This window comes from Oryzias latipes, chromosome 13 (genome assembly GCF_053564925.1).
Source record: "Oryzias latipes strain Hd-rR chromosome 13, Olatipes_Hd-rR_3.1".
Lineage (NCBI taxonomy): Eukaryota > Metazoa > Chordata > Actinopteri > Beloniformes > Adrianichthyidae > Oryzias > Oryzias latipes.
Window position 1 is genome coordinate 1,926,949 of NC_136249.1, and position 20,510 is coordinate 1,947,458.

Here is a 20,510-nt window from a genome sequence, read left to right on the forward strand (position 1 = left end):
TTGTTGAAGTGACAGACTGCTGTCTGTCACTTTAGGTTACTGTGTCTCACTCCTTTAACTTGTCTTTCAGCACATAAGCTAAAGCTATAACTGCTTGACTTTCCCTGCATGGGTTCTGCACCAGCACTAAGGGAGGCTCAGAGGAGCGTTTTCCACTGCTGCTCTGCGCCCGGGTCTCGTCTCTGGGTTGTCAGGTTGACCAACTAAGGCTAACAGAAATGTCCCAAAAAGTCCCACTCTGATCATCTTTTGATCTACTCTCAAAGCATTCCTAATGGGTTTTTAATGATGTTTTTAGACAAACCTAAAAACTTGCCTCTAAGTTGTGGGCAGTGTAACTCCACCCCCCCTTCCCATCACCAATAACTGAGAGCTGTTTACAAGCTCTCCTGCTATCTTACAGCCCCAACCCTAACATTACTGCTCTTTACATTGAAATCTTTTTCAATTAACATTTTCTGTCGGCTTTTGATTCACAAAAGTTTTACTAAAGAAATAGTCAGAATTGCAATTTTTAGCTTTTTATATACATGTCCTCTATCATGAGAAAAAGGCTACAAGAACATGTTAAAAACACCATTTCATCGAAGTAGGTTTTTAAACTGGTGGAGTTTTAAACTCATTGTATTTTACATGCTTGTGTGGTCTGCAGCAAAGAACATACATGCAAAACCCACTGGAAGCAATCAAGATAATGCACCATAAAGTTCAGTTATATGATTTTATAACCAATTTAAAATACCTGTAGTGTCTTTTATGAAGATTTTTATTATGGCTTCATTTTAAAAGTAATTTCTGCTTTTTTTAGTTTACTGACTGTTTACTTACTGACTAGTTTACTGACTGTTTTTGCTTTCATAACAAGATAATGACCTCACAAAGAACACACACACACGCAGACACGCACAAAGGACCCACAGCTTGATTCTAAAACAAAGTTTTATTGGCCAATTTACAGAAAGTGCTGCAGTGACCATTCCAAAGGAAAACAGACCAAAGAGTCCAGAGGAAAGAAAAAAGCGTTGACACGTTTCACAAGGATTCGATGCTCGTTCCATCGCCCTCTTCTAAAACAAAGGTCAGGACAACAATAGGAGTGAGGCCGATGCAAGTCCACCAAAGGTTTCAAGTGAGGGGTGGGGTTGGGGGGGTGCTAGGAGTAAGGTGAAATCACAAGACCATGTGTCACAGCAGATGAGGAAAACTCTCAAACGACATCTGAGATCTTTACATGAACATACAATACAGCTACAGTTTACACATACAATAGGTTTCCATGCCCACAGAGCAGCTGTGCAAGGCGAGCGCCGTCTCCCAGCTTCTGGGACTCAGACAGCACACACGTGACGGGTTTTCCCTTACAGACCCAACGGCGTGGTTGGTGGATTCTGTGCTATCGAGGTTTCAGACGTTCCAGTCAGAGCGGCCATGATCAGAGAGAACTGCGTTTTCACGGTGATGCAAAAACAGAACGTTTGATTATGTGCGACGTGACTCTGCTCTCCACTCCTCCCACTTCAAATCCAGGAGCTCCTCGAGCAGCCGGCGTGGACCGCTCACCAATTTATTTGTCCTTACTGAAATGCTTTATTAAAATTTCCAATCATTGATCCTTTTTGGAATCTCAATACATCGATTTGCACAGGTTACAGTATTGATCGCCACGACTGTGTTGATATTTTTAAATGCAGTAAACCCTGACGGACTGCTGTGTCACTAAATCAAACAAACCTGATTCATCAGAAATGTTTTAGAACAATTAACCAGGAAAAGGAAATGTAAACGACCAAGAACAGACTCTAGTTTAGGATTTCAGTTCAACCTGAAAGGCTGTAAGTGGAAACGTGATCCACCGATGGCAAAACAGAACCAGAAAACCAAACTTCTGTCTTTTTAGTTCAACGGATTCCCATTGACAATAAAAAAACACTTTTGATTGAAATGACATACAACAGGATTTGGGAAATGGTAATCTGAATTAATCAATTACATTCCAAGCAACAGATCTGCCTGTAGGCGTCAGCTTTGTGAAAGAAACAAAACAAAAATACAATTTATGACTACTATTCATTCAATTGATGTTCTTCATGTTTACGTTTAAATTCGGAAAAGCTCAAATTTGTTTGTTTAATTGCTAAATTGCCTTAATTATAGAAATGTTAAATGAATTAGTTGGGATGCAAAAAGTTTAATGAAACTATAAATTGGTAGAATTTTCCAAAACCAAGAGACGTTAACATGAGTGGAAGAAGTGGAAGAAATCTGCAACAGAAAGGAAAATCCTAAAACGTCCAAGGTTGAAACTTTTTTCCACACAACTCTGTTGTATTGGGATTCTATTGGGAAGCGGGTTCATGACCCTGATGATCAATAAATTCAATTGTTCAGTCACTGATTCTTCACGACAGCACAGGTCCTGATCGTCGCAGTAAAGCAGCCAAAATTCTAAGAACCAAACCAGTGAAAGTGAAACCAAACCTGGGGCCTGGGGGGCTTTTCTGCCTGATCTCATTTTTAGAGAGAACTGTCACCAGCTCAGTTCTGTGCGAGTCTCACGCGCGCCATCATGAAGCTGAGCCTTGAAGACCACACCGCCCTCAGCAACATGCATTCAAGTGACCATTTCCAATGAAAAGTCTCTGTAAACACGGTTTTGGGCTTCTGCGTTCAGAACCCTCGCTCATGCATCGCTGTCCAGGTTCTTACGACCGGTTTCAGGTTCTACATACACAACGTGTGGCAATTGAACAAAAGCTGAAAGTTAAAGCAGGTCTAACTTTGACCAATCAGGGACTCAGATCTGGTAGGGATGTCGGGATGACTTCCCTTTTAATTTTACGGAAGGGCATACTCTTTGAAATGTCATCATGCAGGATAAATCAATATTTGTGGTTTGTGTCCATGTGGAATTCTACGACACCGAGTCTTTCATGTATCGGAATAGAGCTGTGAAAGAAAAAGGCTGGAGCGAGATTCATGAGATTTGGACGTCTTTGACATTTCACACCAAGACTCTTCTAACTGAGGGTGGCGGACATGCGCTAGTAAACTGTAGAAAAGGAGAAAAAGCCCCTCCCTGCATGTCCAGAGTGAGCACCATAGGGCATTAAAGAATGCGTGTTTGGCGTGTTCAAGAACACGTGCCACATGCCTGATGTGAACGTAGCATCAGAGAGACAGCGACTGAGTTTTGTAAAAAAAACGTTTTTCTTCAAACTTTATTATTCAGCTAAATATAGTTGATATTCTTCTTTTTTTGTACTTTAAGTGAACATTTCTCAAGCTATGTTGGAATTTGTTTGTTTTTTCCAGCTATTGGGCTCCAATTGCAGTTTTATTCTTCACGTTTTTATTTTTGCTGCTCACGTCTTACACTGCAAGTGAGGGAAGTGAAACGATGTCACACGCCGTTTCTGGCCTGAGCTGGTCAATGAGGGGGCAGCGGCACGTCCACCCGAACAAATCCAGCCCTGACGTCCGCTGGGACGATGCCAACACCGAACTACAGACACAAGGATGAGCTGTGGAAGGACTCCTGCAGGCTCAGGGGCTCATGGGTGTGCACAGACACATGAAAAGGTGGGGCCTGCTGTGTGCAGGTAAAGGGTACAGGGTAGTCTTCTCTGAAGGGGTTATTGTATACTCCATATTTACACAAAGTGAGGATATAAAAATGTAAGGAGACTTTAGTTTATTTCCCCAAAAACCCAGAAGGCCAGCTCACAGAAGCAGCGGCTGGTTCAACAGGACGTCACGACTACTTTTTCCTTTTTTTTGTTTATTTTTGTGTACTGTTGAAAATCTGCTTTTTTCTGTAAAATCCCCTGGCTTTGCCACATTGGCTACAATAAGGACTGATAAATAATAAATACTCAAACCAAAAATAGTCTCATTTCTTTACTTATACAACTTTTTTTGTTTGTTTTTCATAAATAAAGGCTGTTTTTGCATTTTGCATGTGGGACATCAGAAATCTCAGCGTAAAATTCGATGCGTCGGAACTGAATTGTGTTGCTGTGTGTGTTAATGATGGGAAGGGGGTGGGGGTGTGAGCAAACCTTTATGTTGAAAAAAGCTTTAGTCTTGCATTATTTTTATCAGCTGTAAAGGTGACAAAACCTTCAATTCTTTCAATGCATGATTTATTGTCATCTTCCAGTAGGGGGCGATATTACCTACTTTTTCGTAAAAAGTTTTTGTTTTTTCTTTAGCCATGTGGTTTGAAGGTGTGTTTCAGTGAGTGTGTGTGTGTCACAGGAATAGAGTGCTTCAGTAAGTTATTGTTGTTTTGTCCCAGCTGTGGCTCTTCTTGCTCGAGCTTTGCACTCGGGGTAGCTGGACGTCCAATTCCTCTTCGCTGTCATCTGACTCGGCGCTAGTGATGTCATCGTCATCTTCCTCCTCCTCCTCCTCCTCTTCCTCTTCCTCCTCCTCCTCCTCACTTGCTTCCTCCTCTGGGGCCTGGGGCTCCTCCAGGCTCTGGGGAGAAAACAGCAGTGGAGTACAGTTTGGTCTTTTTGGTCACTGCAGACCAAATCCCTGGCAAACATGATGCAAATACATCAGTTTGGGGGCGGAAACCCCCAAAATGATGGGAGTACCAAACAGAAATCCTGCTAGAGCTCTGACTGAAAACGTTCTTGTACTCATCAAACCAACACTAACAAGAAGTTTTCTATTATTTTTACCACTCATAACACACAACACCTCCATCACATACCCTTTTACATTTTTAGTTTGCTCATATTTATTCTACAGCAGTGGTCCCTATCCCGCCAGGCAGTGGACCAGTACCGGTCCCTGGGACAGAAACATGACTCACATTTTAACCTTTTTATTCATAATCTGATTCTGATCAGGTCAGTCAGACATCAAGATCTGTCAAGTCACTCTGTCACGAGTCAAAAATACATCCACTATGTTCCTAAAACAGCTGTGCTGACTGCTAAACACAAAGGCTAGCAAAGATAGCAAAAACAAACGTATTTGGAACGTTTCTTTTCAAAGAAAAGGTCCAGTGAGGAAACAGAAGATGAGCCAGTGATTACAAAATAAAAGAGAGCTGCATTGAACAGAAAACTGGCTGTCTAATGTTACCATGACGCTGCTGATAAAGCTGCGTAACCCTTGTGCTATCCTAACACTTTAACGTTGGGAGTTGGGTCATCTAGACCCACTAGACAGTGCTCTGAACCTTTTTTCTTCAATGATTTGTGATCTTCACTGGTTTCCATGGATTACATGAAATCTTTCCACCTTTATCCACCTTTGTCATGGTAGGGAGAACACGTCAATGGAAGGGGGGGGGGTCATCTAAGATAGCACAAGGGTTAAAGTGCGTGTAGTTTTTGTTTTTTTGTGTCTAGCTGTTGCACCTTAAACGTTGGAGGAGGCTGAAATTGGCGTCTGATTTATTTTATTCCAATGTGACAGTTATGGATTAAGGGAAAATCTATATCACATTTTAATGGTTCCTACATAAAATCAAATTTACAAATAAAGCTTTAAAGCTGAAGATTTACTTCACCCTCAAAAGTTAAGAGGAACTGGAAGCTAAAAAAAGAAAAATCTGACGCCAACTTCAGCCATGTACACGCTGGTCGGTGAAAATCCTGTCAGACATTAAACTGGTCCGTAGCCTAAAAAAGGTTGGAGGCCTCTGATCACCACCTTAGCGCGAACACCCCCCCAAAAGACTCTCCTACCTCCATCGGGTTGACTGTGATCGTCAGAGCGGAGTCATCCCAGCTCTCGTCTTCCTCTTTAGCCGTGTCTTCCAACCTCACCTCCTGCTGGTGGGTCACGTGGATGTGGTAAATGCCCAGCACCACCACCACCACCAGGGCGGCGATACACACCACGATAATCACTGTGGCAGCACTGGGTACACCTAAGAGCAGGAAGAAAAGAGTAACAAGCTACAATTATTTTAAACCCCCCAGCACAGATTTCTCCTAAAATTAGAAGTCCCTGAAAATGAAAAAGTTTATTGAATCTTTGTTCGGTTTTTCCTCTGTCCTCTCTTGAAATCGAACAAACATGTTTTTCCTGCACTTCACCTTCAAGTATATCCTCTCATCCACAAAGGCGAGTGCATAAAACGCTCGTTCTGGTGGGTTCTTCAGTCCTACCAGAGCTTTAAAATGTCTCTGCATCAGGATCTTTTCTTCTCTGCAAACCAAAGTTTAAATGAGGCTTAATGTAGAAAGAAGACTACTTCAGTGAGCTCTAATCCAGCTGTGCACTTCCCTCTGTTGCTGTTTAGCACCTGTTAGCTCCTATCACCGTTTAATACACAGCTTTACTGCACTGGCTTACTGTGACTGCTCCCATCAACATGAACTCCAGCTGTGATTAGAGCGCTCTTCAGTGAAAGGAAAAAAACAGCAGCTGGCTCTTCAACCCAAGACTGCTAGACAGAAAAAATAGTCTGAAAATCTGCCTTTTAATTCAGGCTTCTGTAAATATTTACCTAAAACACTCTGCCTCTGTGTACATGCATGTCATTTAGTGAATGAAGACACTCTTCACAAACATTTGTGTACTCTTGCTGTGTAGCTGTTCATAGTACATTTCTTAGTACATAAACAGACTAAGTATGAGTTGTCAACTTTGAAGTAGAACTTTTAAGTGACCTTAGTGCGTATCTACACACCTCGAGTCAGACAGGCAGACAGATCTATCTTATAGTGCCTCTTCTCATTCAAATGAATGAGAAGGTGCACCTTCTTCATGACATACGTTCAAAAAGTGTGCATTCACTGAAGGTGGGCCTTACAATCCGATGTGCCCTATACCCCGGAAAATATGGCAAACAGTTGGAGGATGTTTCTGAGCACATTCAGTCAGTTCAGATGACAAGCAACTCTTCTTTTTATCTGATCTGTTTTTTCTGCTTTTCTGTGTGTCTATGTGTTTATAGGACCCTGTAACCCTTGTGCTATCCTAGGCACTTTAACATTGGGAGTGGGGTCATCTAGACCCACTAGACAGTGCTCTGAAGCTTTTTTCTTCAATGATTTGTGATCTTCACTGGTGTCCATGGATTACATGAAATCTTTCCACCTTTATCCACCTTTGTCATGGTAGGGAGAACACGTCAATGGAAGGGGGGGTCGTCCAAGATAGCACAAGGGTTAAACGACAGTTGAATCTATACTTTCACAGCAAACAGCATCCGATCGTCTTCCGAGAGAGACCTCTGGGCGTTCTGCACACGTTCACATCCCCGTCTTCATTCTTTGAAGGCCTACGCTGAAATCAGCCGCTGAAATCTGCCCAGATGCCACAAGCAAATTTGTCTGAAGATTCACTCGGATATTTCTCCTTTCATTTAGTAAATTTGCCTCCATGCTTGCTGCTCTGTGATAGCCGCCGCCCACCGCCCTCCGTGCTCCCCTGACCTCCTTTTCACTCACACTCCCTCCAGCTCTCAGAGCTGTTAACAGCATTGGCCACTGAACTCTCCAGGACTCTAAATAGAATCCATTAGACACTGATGAATAATTAAATCTCGTGTGGTAGATAAAGACTAGTGTTCCTCCTCCTTCCTGTGCTCTCTTTGCTGCCGATTTCCCGTCCTCACAGAAGGAGGAGAAAAGAAAGCAACAACATGAGGAGCAGTGCGATAAACAAACTTACAAAGTGGGGCTGAGTGTTTCCTTGGATGTTGTTTACCCTGGGATGAATAGCTGACATCATTTTTTCACATTCATCCTGAGTCTTATGGAGCGATTTTCTGTGTTTAAGCCTCTGTTAGGCTTCTTCTCCTTCAGGAATCAAAATTCCTTTATTATTTGGAGGCTTTCTGACTGCAGTGTCATCTGTAAAGAGTCTTTCAACAAATGCATCACTGTCTACAGTGGACAAACACGTCCTCCAATATGTCTGTCCCAAAGACGCTCCTACAGATGACTTTTTTCTAACTTGTCCTGTCCAACAGCTAAGAAACACAGATCAGAGCTCAAGGCCTCTTGTCTTGGACTGATTTTACTGTTTCAACAGGGATTATGAATCTTCTGACCTACAATGTGTGTTTTTGTAATTTAGGCTTAACTTTGGGGCACTTACTTTTACTTCTTCATTTACGTTTTCATCATCTTTAGTGTTGAAAAGACGTTTTTCTGGACAGAGTTGCTCCATCATGGTGTTCTCTAATCACTCGAAATAAGTTCAGGTTAAATGATGCGATTTGGACAAGATTGTTCTATAGGCACAAAGTTCCAGTAGCGGGTGATGTCATCAGTGGGTGTCACATTCCTCAGCGACCAGGGCGATTCCGCACCGATGGCCCTGTGACCAATGTGATCAGAGTGATTACAAATCACTTTGAAGTACAAACCGACTTCATGGTTGTTAAAGAATGTCAACACTGGAGGGTAAGGAAGCCTCTCTGGGTCTTCAGTTCTGTGTCTATGTCTTTAGTAGTCAGCGGTTTTGGCCTGATGCCTTTCCTGCCACAACTCAGTGGTGAATTTCTCCTGTTGCTCTGCAGAAACTATGTCCTAGAAAATGACAGTTTTTCTTTTGTGGTTAAAAATATCACAATCATAATTAACGCTAAAATAAGTCAAAAGGAGCGAGTGTTTCTTGAAAGACCTACAGGAATAATTCCTTTAGTGGGACCACTGCTGATGCCTCTTGTTTTTTCTCTGCTCAGTTTGCTCAGTATTGCTTGGCTGCTATCTATAGATAGACATATATGTCATGCAGTAAAAGCGTGCCTTTTCTATTTCCCACACAGAGTCTGTTTATGACACAAACATTTCTATTGTTCTACTAGATCCTCAGAACCAAAGCACAGTGTTTTCTTCACCATGTGACAGTAAATTTCACTCATTAACACTAATAAAACTGTCAGTAACTGATGGAAGGAAGGAAGTTTCATTAAAGCTGGCCTTTGCTGACTGATATTCGTGACCGGGGGATGTAGTTATGGAAATTCCTTAAAATGATCGCCGTAGTGTCTAATGAGGTGATCAGTTTTCTGTTGCCTTCCTCTTTCATGAAGAAAAAAAGGCTTTCTAGGCTTTTATTAGTTTGGAGTCACATCCTAAAATCAGCCTCTTTCCTTACCTGATGCATGGCTCGGGTACGAGTCGCTGATCATGGACGGGTGGTGAACCACCTGCATGTACTGAGGGGGGGCCACCATGTGATTGACATGCTCCATGTTTGCTGACCGGTGCAGGACGCTCACCTGAGTCGAGGACAAGCAGAAAGAAACTGAACTGGAGTGGGGATCAGAGACAGACCCTGGCTTGTTGACACGTTTTGCCGATTGAGACATTTATCGCACAGAGCAGTGTGGGAACGTTGGTGCTGTCACAGAGGCTGGGCTCGGTGCAAACACCTCAGGGGAAGACGAAGAGTTCTGCGCTGCTCTGTAACACATTTTTTTATGTGGAAGACTGCTCTGTCAGTGTGCCGAGAAGGTTTATTTTGTTTTCATGACGTCCATTTGCCTGCACAATCGACTTCTTGCAGTTTGAACTTCATGAAGCATCATGAAAATAATATGAGATAAAGTGATATTTATGCCACCACATTGCAAACAATACTTTCTAAGTATCAAATGAAAATATGTTTGCTTTAAAATGCTATAATCAAGAATAGGGTAAAAAAAATTGAAAGCAAAGAAAAAGTATTTGAAAGCAAATATTTAATATTTTTATTTGCAACTTAGAAAGTTTTGTTTGCAATGTGGTGACAAATATCACTTCATAATATTAGTGCTTATTAATGATCGTTTGCATTTTGATCATGTTTCTACAGTATAGGAGGCCGTGTCATGCTGTTTCAACATTTGCAATTATCTGCTAACCAATCCTACTTTCTTTTCTCCATCTTTTTGCCATGTGGGTGACCGTGGTGCAGAGGTAGAGTGGTTGACCTCATTGCAGGTTTGGTTTCTGCCCTTACTGCCTACAGTAAGTGTCCTCGAGGAAGACACTGAACCCCACATTGCTCCTGGTGGTTATAGGTCGGCGCCAGCGGAACAGTCATCAGTGTGTGCATGAGTGTGTGCATGAGTGTGTGCATGGATGAATGGGACTGTCACTGTAGAGCACTTTAAACCTGCTAAAAAGGTAGTAAAGCACTATGTATAGTGAGTAGACGCCATGTTACCATTTACATCTAGTTTTGAGTGAAACCCTGAATCACTTGTGCCAAGTCTTCTCTGGTTTGTAAAAAGCACAGCCCAAAATGATAACTGTAAAAAGCAGATTTGTAATAATTCACAACCAGAAACACTTAAATAAGTCAAAGAATTGATCAAAATAACAATTCAAACAATATTCAGAGTAAATTCTGAAACAATCTACCTTGCTGTCTGTTCTACCGAAGCCCTCTATACATCCATCTTCTTTGTGCTTGACATTTAAAATTTGATTGGTTTTGGTTTATTTTTTTTTTATTTATTTAACCTTTATTTACCCAGGAAATGTCCCATTGAGATTAAGAATCTATTTTCCAAGGAAGTCCTGGCTGGAGGAAACAAAGGTTGAGGTTTAGGTCAAATTTGATAAAATACACATCTGTTAAACTTGAGTTATATTTTTCAGGACAATAGTTTTCTTATTTATTGTTCTCCATGAAGAGAAACGGTCCTGGCGGACACTAGTTTGTTTTATTTTCTCATAATGAACATTTTATGTCTCTGAGTTAGTTTAATCTTGAACCATTAGCCTCGTTGTAGAGATTGTAGCGCAGAAAAAGAATAAAACCGTCGTTACAAAAGACAGAAACCTCCCTGACCTCAACGCACTTGTTTCTTTCCAACGGTGAAGTCTTTAAAGCATTTAGGAAAATGCCTTTTCAGAGCAAACAATTAGGGCTTAAAATACCAGACTAAAAAAAACCCCAAAGATACTAAAATATTGATTAAAAAGTACATTTGTATTAATCCTTCCGAGGAACACCATTGACTTTAATATTTCTACAAAAAGGGAAATGAAAGTTGAGCCACAATGAACAACAAAATCAGGGTTAACAAAAAAAGCATCTGTTAATGTTGAAAGCAGCATTTTATTTTAAAAAGTCTTACACTGGATAGGTTTGCTGATGTAATGTTCTGTGGATAAAAGGCTGCGTCCAAAGTAAAGGCTTCAGCAGTGAGACGGAATAGTAGCGGAGGAACTAACCTCCAGGTTGAATTCATTGCTGGTGTAGCGACCATTGAGCTCTGAGCAGGTCAGGCGAAACCTTCTCTCTGTTTGCTGTTCTGGTTTCCAGTTGTAGTAGCGCACCTGTCGGATTACCTGCTCATAGGTTGACATGGAGTCCACACCTGTGAATTGGAATGACAAAGCAATTAGGGATGGAATCTAGTGCACCGAAACCCTGCAGCATCATTGCTCTGACTAGACATGAGCCACATGTAGCTCAGTCATCAACATGGTAGAAGTCTTTGCATCCTACAATCCAAGATAACCTGCTTTAACCCTTGTGCTATCTTGCAGGGTCAAAATGACCCCACCCTTACATTGATGTGTTATCCCTACCATGACAAAGGTGGATAAAGGTGGAGAGGATTTCATGTTATCAGTGAAGATCACAAATCCTGGAAAAAAAGGTTCAGAGCACTGTCTAGTGGGTCTAGATGACCCAATGCCCAATGTCAAAGTTCCTTGGATAGCACAAGGGTTAAAGGGAAAACAGGCCTGTGGGCTGATAAAGACCTGGAATAAAGAGGGATTTTCCTGAATTCTAAAGAGGGGGGGGTGTTTTTCAGTGGAGATTTTGTTTGCTTTAAGTCAAATTTTGAAGCCAAAACTTTTATTTTGATAGAACAAAGTTTTAGTCAAGTTTGAACTGGCTGCATTAAGCTAACATTGTCAGCAGATCTGGCTGTGGTGGCAGGGCCAAACGCAGTCAGAAAATGTGTCTGGACTGTTGGAATACTCCATTCTCTCGCTATAGTTCACCTCCCGCCATTTTTCCGAGTTTTGCTTTTTTTTTAAACAGAGTACTGTGTTCTGCCTCCTGATTGGTTGAATACCTTGCCAGTCAACCTCCTTCATCTTGTGTCTCTTGAAGTGAATGTGTTTTAATTGCTAAATCTACATAACTCTGAATTGCATCAGATCTTTGTTTTCATTTTATAATTCTGGAATTATCTTTTTAGTGAATGTTTGAACTTTGAGAGATTAAACAAGAGAGAAAAGTGCCAAAATATTCATGTTTTTTTTTCTTTTGCTTTCAGCCTTTCCCTTCAGGGGTCATCACAGCCATTCAGCTTCCTCCATCTAACCCTGTCTTCTGCATGCTCTCCTCTAACAGCAGCTACCTTCATGTCTTCCTTCCCTGCATCCAGAAACCTCCTCTTTGGTCTTCTTCTTACATGGCAGCTCCAGACTCAGCATCCTTCCACCAATAGATTCACTGTCTCTCCTCTGGACATGTCAGAACCGTCTCAGTCTGTCATCTCCAGAACCTCTAACGTGTGGTCCTCATTCCTGATCCACCTGGTCTCTCCCAAAGAGAACCTCAGCATCTTCATCTCTGCTACCTCCAGCTCTGCCTCCTGACTTTTCTTCAGTGTCTCTAGGCTGAACAACATGGCTGCTCTCAGCTGCTCTCACACCTGACACTTTTCTACACCCATTCCAACCTGCCTGCACTCGCTTCTTTTCCACACTCTCCATTCCTCTGGATTGTTGACCCGTGATATTTTAAATACTCCACCTTCCTTATCTCTTCTTCCTGTAACCTCACTCTTCCTCTTGGGTCCCTGTCTTTCACACATGTACTCCATCTTGCTGGAAGTAACCTTCATTCCTCTCTTTTCCAGGGCAAACCTCTACCTCTCTAGCTTCTTCTCCACCTTTTCCCAGCTCTCACAACAAATCACAATATCGTCTGCAAACATCATAGTCCATGATGATTCCCATCTAACCTCATCTGTCAGCCTGTCCATCACCATTGCAAACAGGAAATGGCTCAGAGCTGTCCTGAAATGCTCTAACACAGTGTTTTTCAACCAGTGTGCCGCGGCAAGGGAAATTGCCCTCATTAATATATCAGCTCTGTGTTCATCCAAACAAGCCCTGATAAAATACTGAGAAGTTAGAAATATGAAAGATCCTAAAATACTTTTTTCTTTGTGTTTATTTGATTCTATTAAAGACATTTTGATAAGAATGACGGTACCGCGATTTAGCCGCAGCTTAAACTCTGTTTTTGGAAAAGTCCCGCCCCTTTAACTGTCTCCACCAATCATACTTGGAGTCTTAATCACATGTCATCAGTCTGACCAATCAGAAGTGGTTAAAGTCTTCACTTCCTTGTTCCGATTCTGCTCATAAAGTCACTCAGTTCCAACTAAAATACCAGCTAAAGCTCGTCTTTAGCGCTGTAGCTTTCCACAGAGTCCGGTATCAGACCGTGGAACAAGTGAACAAAACAATGAAGCTCAGAGACGAGAGTCTGTCTGCGGTCGGCGGATTTTTCCACTACATCTCCCATGATGCATTGGGTTAAAGTGACAGCGCAAGTCTTAGCGCACAATGAGTCTCTCCTCTTAACGTCTTAAAAAAACAACGAACACACAAACAGTTTTTGAATCTTTTAACTTAACTTTTATTACCGGTACATCTTTTAGAAAAAAAACAACTGCAGCTTCCAGCTTTTTCTGCCACAATTATCACAAAAATGCATGTGAGATCATGGAGGGACTGTAGATTAATACAGACTATGAGCGTTTCCTTTTTTTTTTTTTATTTTATTTTTGGATGCTGGTGTGCCACAGGATTTTTGTCAAGGTTAAAGTGTGCTGTGGCTCAAAAAAAGGTTGAAAAACACTGATCTAACACACGTCTCTGTCACTCTCTGGGTAGCCAGTCATAAGGTTTCTCTTGATCTACAAAGACACTGTAAAGCTCTCTGACCTCGGCACTTCTCTATAATTATTGTCAAAGCAAATATTGGATCTGTATTTCTCTTTCTTGGCATGAAACCATCCTGCTGCTCACAAGTGTTCACTTCTGCTCTTAGTCTAGCCTCAACTACTCTTCCCAATAACCTAATTGTTTGGCTCATCAGCTTTATTCCTCTGTAGTTGCCACAACTCTGCTCATCTCCTTTATTCCTAAAAATGGGCAGCATCACACTTCTCCTCCATTCCTCAGGCATCTTCTCACCCCCCAAGATCCTGTTGCACCACCCAGTCAGAAACTCCACTCCATCTCTAGACACTTCCATATCTCCACAGGTATATCATCAGGACCAAGTGCCTTTCCACTCTTCATCCTCTTCAATGCCCTCTTCAGTTTACCCTTACTAATCTTTGTTACTTCCTGCTCCACAAAAGTCACACTTTCTATTTTTTGTCCTCTCATTTTCTTCATTCATCAACTCTTCAAATTATTCTTTCCATTTTTCCACAACACTACTGACACCTGTCGACACATCACCATCCCCATCCTTAATCACCCTGACCTGCTGCATGTCCTTTCATATCTGCCTTGCTAATCTGTAAAGGTCAGTTTCTCCCTCTTTACTACCCAACCTAGCATACAAGTCATCATAAACCCCTAGTTTGGCCTTTGACCCCTCTACTTTCACCTCACACTATCTCCCTGTAATTCTGTCTACTCTCCTCAGTCCTCTCAGTGTCCCACTTCTTCTTAGCTAGCCTCCTACTCCGTATACACACCTGCTCCTACTCTTTCCATCACCAAGTCTCCTTATCAGCTGTCTTTCCTGGTGACACACCAAGTACACTCCTACCTGTCTCCCGATCACATTATTATTATTATTATTACAGAGCCTGTTTCAACTGCTTCTTAAAAGTCATCATACATTCTTCTTTTTTCAGTTTCCATCAGGTTGTCCTCTTCTCTGCCTTGGCCCTTTCTTTCTTTATCTTCCAGAGTCATCCTACACACAACCATCCTATGCTGTCTGGAAACACTCTCACCTACCACTACTTTGCAGTCACTGATCTCCTTCAGATTACACCGTCTACACCAGATGTAGTCTTTCTGTGTTCTTCTACCTCCACTCTTATAGGTCATTCTTTGTTCCTGTCTCTTCTCTTCCTGGATACCAAACCTGCCCATTGCCTCCTCTTCACCTCTGTTTCCTGCACCAACATGTCCATTGAAATCTGTACCAATGACAACTCTCTCACTTCCAGTGATGCTCATCATCCCTTCATCAAGGTCCAACCAGAATGTCTCCTTCTCCTCCAGCTCACATCCTACCTGTGGGGTAAACCCACTAACAACATTAACCACCACACCTTCCATTTCTATCCTCAGACTCATCACTCTATCTGACACTCTTTATACCTCCACAACACTCCCAACAAACTCCTCCTTTAAGATAACTCCCCCTCCATTTCTCCTCCCATCTCCACCATGATAGAACAACATGAACCCTGTTCCTAAGTGTCTAGTCTTGCCACCTTTCCACCTGGTCTCCTGGACTCAGAGTATGACTACCTTCCTCCTCTGCATCATGTCAACTAACTCTCTACCTTTTCCTGTCATAGTTCCAACATTCTCTAGTCTCAGTCCAACACTCATGACTTTCCTCTTCTCTCCCTTCCTGCCTGCTGTCCTCCTTCTTGGACCAACAGTGGCCCAATTTCCACCGGCACCTTGTTGCTGAATGTACTGATGGTGGTTGTTGTTAACCAGGGCCTTGACTGATCCGGCATGGATATCATTGGTCTCAGATTTTGGTTTGGCAAAGATTTTACCCTAACCCTAACCCTTCCTGACACAACTCTTTTTATTCATCCGAGCTTGGAACCAGCATAATGAGACCCTGTTTGGGCCCCTCATGGCTATATAGAAAATGTTCATATCTGTCTGGGAAAAGTGTATAAAGTGTGTAGTCAGGAGTTTTATAACCTTCATCTGTAATCCTACTTCACAGATTTCACCTATTGCAAATTATTTCTGAACTTAACTACCGCAATAAATGAGGGAATACTTTATATAGAGAAAAACAGTATTTAACTTATGGACTGTCTGGATAACATACATGAATGGTTTTTAACCAAAAGACATGCATATAGTTCTGTATTTACAAGCCTGGATTCTCTTGGCAAAAGAAATTGTTTACACAGGATGGATTTTTCTCTTTAGACCCGCAATTTATATTTTTCGAGGTCAGAGCACTGAATGCACTGAAGCATTAGAAGTATACTTCTAATGTGTTTTTATCTTGCTTTTATTTTTAGTTCATTTTTATTCATTTTACTGGTGTACTTTGTTTGGTAATCTTTTGTCTGGTTTTTGGTCACTGTACAGCACTTTAGAAACAGCTTGTTTGAGAAATGTGCTATATAAATAAAGTGGATTGGATTGGATTGGATTGGAAGTATAACCCCCCCCCCCAAAAAAAAAATAAAAAATTACCAGAACTAGCCATACTGTTTGTTGACCTACCATATATGGACATGCCAGAGGTGGAATTGGTGGCGTCCAGGTGTTTTCCCAGCATGGAGCTTCGATGTAGTTGGAGAGACTCGTGTTCCGGACTCAGTTCCTCCCCCAACACCAGGACATCACAGTAGTCCAGGTTGTGAATGATCTCCTCCAGGACACCCCCCTGATGTGCTAGAAACAACACAAACCAGATTCAAACGTCCATACATAACCATTGAGCTCATATAGATTGTGTGACCTTTTCTATATTTTTGATATAAAAGCATTGCATCTGGACTCATTATCTTTAACCCTTGTGCTATCTTAGATGACCCCCCCCCTTCCATTGACGTGTTCTCCCTACCATGACAAAGGTGGATAAAGGTGGAAAGATTTCATGTAATCCATGGACACCAGTGAAGATCACAAATCATTGAAGAAAAAAGGTTCAGAGCACTGTTTAGCGGGTCTAGATGACCCAACTCCCAACGTTAAAGTGACTAGGATAGCACAAGGGTTAATTAGGGACATTTTCTTTGAAATACATGGTTTTGCAGCTCAGATCAAACCAGTCGTGCTCCTTTGGTTTGACTGGCTTCACTTAATGAGCCAAACAAACATCAGTGCCAGTAAATTCCCTTTTAATTGTTTGGTAATTGCAGCTGCCATGCTAAAAAGACTGTGGAGGCAGCTGCCACATGCTTCGAAAAAGCCATATTCCAACAGTCCAGGACATGATGGCAACAGCTACTCCTGGACTCCAATTACCCGTGAACTCGGAACCACAGGAGCCCATGACTGTCTGTGTTCACGGCTCCTTCCGACAGCTCCCATCACAGCAGCTCCAGGTAGATGCTGGGAGCTTTATGACAGTCGACTAAACCCTAGCCTCCACTTCTCATCGTTACCCTGCCTTTCCCTACGCTCCGGGATCCCAAGGGAAAGAGGGAGCTATGCCCATTTAACGACATCCCAGTGGGCTGAGACAGAAATATGTGTGTGTGTGTGCTGGTGTGCCACATACAGTAGGATGCAGAGAAAAACAGGAAGAGTGAGCAAAACAGTGAGGGAAGGTTTGTTTCTGACGAGGAGATGCTGCATTTCTTCCTGACACTCTGCAGGGATCCCCCCCACAAGGGGCCCAAAGCTTTTTTCTTAGTCAGCTCATCATCCCAGCTTGAAGGTTTACAGGTTCTACTGGGGAGGAGAGCTAGTAACTGCAAAACAACAACCGTAATAAAAATGGACTGTTAATTTAAGTTTTGTAATTCTTTAGTTAAGAGTGTACATCTTTGGTTCTAATTTTTAATGTGTACCAAGACTTACCCCATTTAAAATGATTGCCTATAGATGTAGCTTATTAGAGCTTATTATGAACAGCAAACCTTAAAGAGGACATTTCTTTTCTCTTAAAGCTTCCAGAGAGTAAAAACTAGAGAAGAAACTGCAAGAAGTAAAGTTTTACTCAAACCCAAACTCTCTGAGGAATGTTTCCAGAACCTTGTTGAGTCTATGCCACCAGGGATTAAGGCAGTTACGAAGGCAAAAGGGGATCCAACCCGGTACTAGCAACGTGTACCTAATAAAGTGGCCGAGGGTGTAGATATCAACAAGTGCACCATAGAAATGGAAATCCAACTTCCATACAATGAAGACAAATGTTCTCAACATTTGGTTATTTTTATCAAAAGAGGAAAACTGCCGTGTGACCTTGGGTTTTACCGAAGGTGTCCGGTTAAGCCTCAGGGAGATTCTGTCATTTTGTCATAGAAGCAGACAGACAGAGCTGTGGTGGCTGAAGGAAGAGACGAATGATTGGAAAGGCAAAGCTCCGGTGAGGGCAAAAGGGGGGCTCTACAGTTGCTTGCCCTGCGAAAAGAAACAGGCAGTTTATCTTGAATCCTTTAAGCCATGGGAGAAAACAAAATCTGCCTATTATGGGGCTCCATTGTCACAGTTTCAGCCTCAAACTCACTCCATCTTTCTTTCTTTCTTTCTATTTTGTCTTTTCCTGGTGTCCAGCTAATCTCTCCCTCCCAGCTGTGGTTTCTATTACACAGACAGAAAGACTTTTTCTACCTTCTGAAAGCAATGCCACTTTCCGCTCCTCTTCCTCTGCACATTACCACACAATGGAGAGCTAAAGCCTCCCTCTCGCTCGGCTTATCTGCTCCTAATTGACTGCCGGCGGCGGGGCTCGGGGCTCAGGTGGGCGGCTCCCGCCTCTGTGGTCAGATTGTGGGACTGCGGCTTGGATTTTCGAGTTGTACTCATTTGCTGCAGGTCATGGCAATGCGACTGAGAGAATGAGTCTGCTGGTAGATCCAGGCCCTACGCAGCAGGTAGAGCTCTGCAGTGTAATGGGGACAAAAAGGGGCGGACATGAGAACAAAGAAGCAAGAAAGGGCCAAAAGAGTTGTGTGGAGAAGGAAACGGTGTGCTGAGAGAAAATGACTCAACAACTGGCAAGGCATTACGGACAAATTGCTGTAGCTGACACTGCAAGTGCCTGGGGTGGGAAGACGGGCTCGTTCTTAAAGGTACATGAGAGGATTTGAGGGGAGGACTGTAAAAACAGGCAGAAAGGAAACCACAGCACCCACTCCATGAAAATTGTATTTTGGTGTTTTGGACATGGTCTTGTGGCATCATCATCATGATGAAGGACAGAAATTGAGCTTAAAATTGCATTTCTGCAGTGCAGCTTTTAAAGACAATAAAACAAGTTCTGTTTAGATTTTGACCCTCAAAAATATACGAATGTTCTTGTCTAATAAAGTTTTCTGAGCGGGTTTTCTATGTACAAAAAAAAGAAGTTCTGCCTCTCAGGTGTTAAAAGCTGCTTTTAACTTTTGTTCACTCGAATGACATGACAGGTGGAGTTCCCGGAGAAAACCCTCGCATGCACGGGGAGAACATGCCAACTCCACACAGAAAGGCCCCCATTGGTGTTCTGGTTCAGGTCCCCCAGCCGGGACTTGAACCAGTGACCTTCTTGCTGTGAGGCAAGGGTGCTAACCACTGCACCACAATTAACTGATTCTTTTTTCCTAACTTAATTTATTTCTATTGAAGTTCTTTTTCTGTCTTACTCATTCTCCTTAAAACTAAATTAGCTTTGAAAGCATACATTTGACCTGACATGGTAAATGTTACCTTCAGAAATGTGAGTCATTGAGAAATCCAACATACACCTCACAGAGCAACGGTTTCTTCATACAAAAATCCTGTTTGGAGTTGGATCCTTATCCTGCACTAACTCCACCCCAAATGAAACAGTTCATGCCATTCATTTGGTAAACTGTTGAGGTGTAATTTCTCTTCAGCTCAGTGATTTGGTGTGAATGTACCAACACCGACCGGTCTGGCTGTGAGCTGTCAGACACGCCCAGATCCTCACAACAGCAGAATCATCCCTCAGTTGGGCTTTGATAGAATTTACACAAACATATTATCATATTTCAAAATAGAACTTATGACAGCAGCTTCCTGATCTCAGAGTTTGTGCAGATGTTCCAGATGGAAGAAGTGTTCACTGCTGCGCGGCTTCTGCCTCTAGAGGTGCTGCTAAATGTTTGTTTTGTTTCTCTGAAGGTTGTAGACAGGTGATGTTTGAAAATGCAGACAGGAATTCATCCGAAAAACGAACAACACCTGCTGAAATATTGAACAGAGACAGAGTTGTCCTCGAGGGGAGTTGCATTGTTGCTCCCAAACTTTCTGAAGTCAAACTTTACAAACAAGAACTACGTCTGTGGAGATGTTTGAAGGCGTGTACCTGTGCGGTGCGCGGTGGTGTCGGCTCTGGTAACCGTGCTGATGATGTGGAGGTCCTGGAAGAGAAAGATTCCTCCTGAAGCCCGGAAGTCAGCGGCCGGCCGGCTGAGTCTCTCCGCTCCAGAGATGGTGATCCGGGGCTCGCTGGGCTGCAGCACCATCACCACCGCATCCATGTCTGGGATGGTGATACAGGTGTCTTCCCCAAAGCACCTGGACATGCAGGGAAGAGACTTTTTAACAATTGGACTCAAACTTGTATCTGTTGACAGGATACGACCAAGGTTTTTTTCTCCTTCTACTGAGGCGCAGAGGAGCAGCACGTATTGGATTTTCAGCCGCACCATTCAGGGG

At 42.5% G+C, this 20,510-nt stretch overlaps 1 protein-coding gene across 1 annotated transcript in view; it reads right to left on the minus strand.

Moving 5' to 3' along the window:
• Window positions 1–921: 921 nt before the first annotated feature.
• LOC101159373 (calsyntenin-2) overlaps window positions 922–20,510 on the minus strand; it is a 404,380-nt gene continuing 384,791 nt past the window's right edge. Inside the window, exons 12-17 of the mRNA XM_011483059.4 lie at window positions 20,158–20,369; window positions 16,401–16,571; window positions 11,145–11,290; window positions 9,076–9,199; window positions 5,706–5,890; window positions 922–4,479 (exon numbers count right to left, since the gene is read on the minus strand). Coding sequence (XP_011481361.1) covers window positions 4,270–4,479; window positions 5,706–5,890; window positions 9,076–9,199; window positions 11,145–11,290; window positions 16,401–16,571; window positions 20,158–20,369 — 1,048 coding nt within the window. The 3' untranslated portion in view covers window positions 922–4,269. The remainder of the gene's footprint in view (window positions 4,480–5,705; window positions 5,891–9,075; window positions 9,200–11,144; window positions 11,291–16,400; window positions 16,572–20,157; window positions 20,370–20,510) is intronic.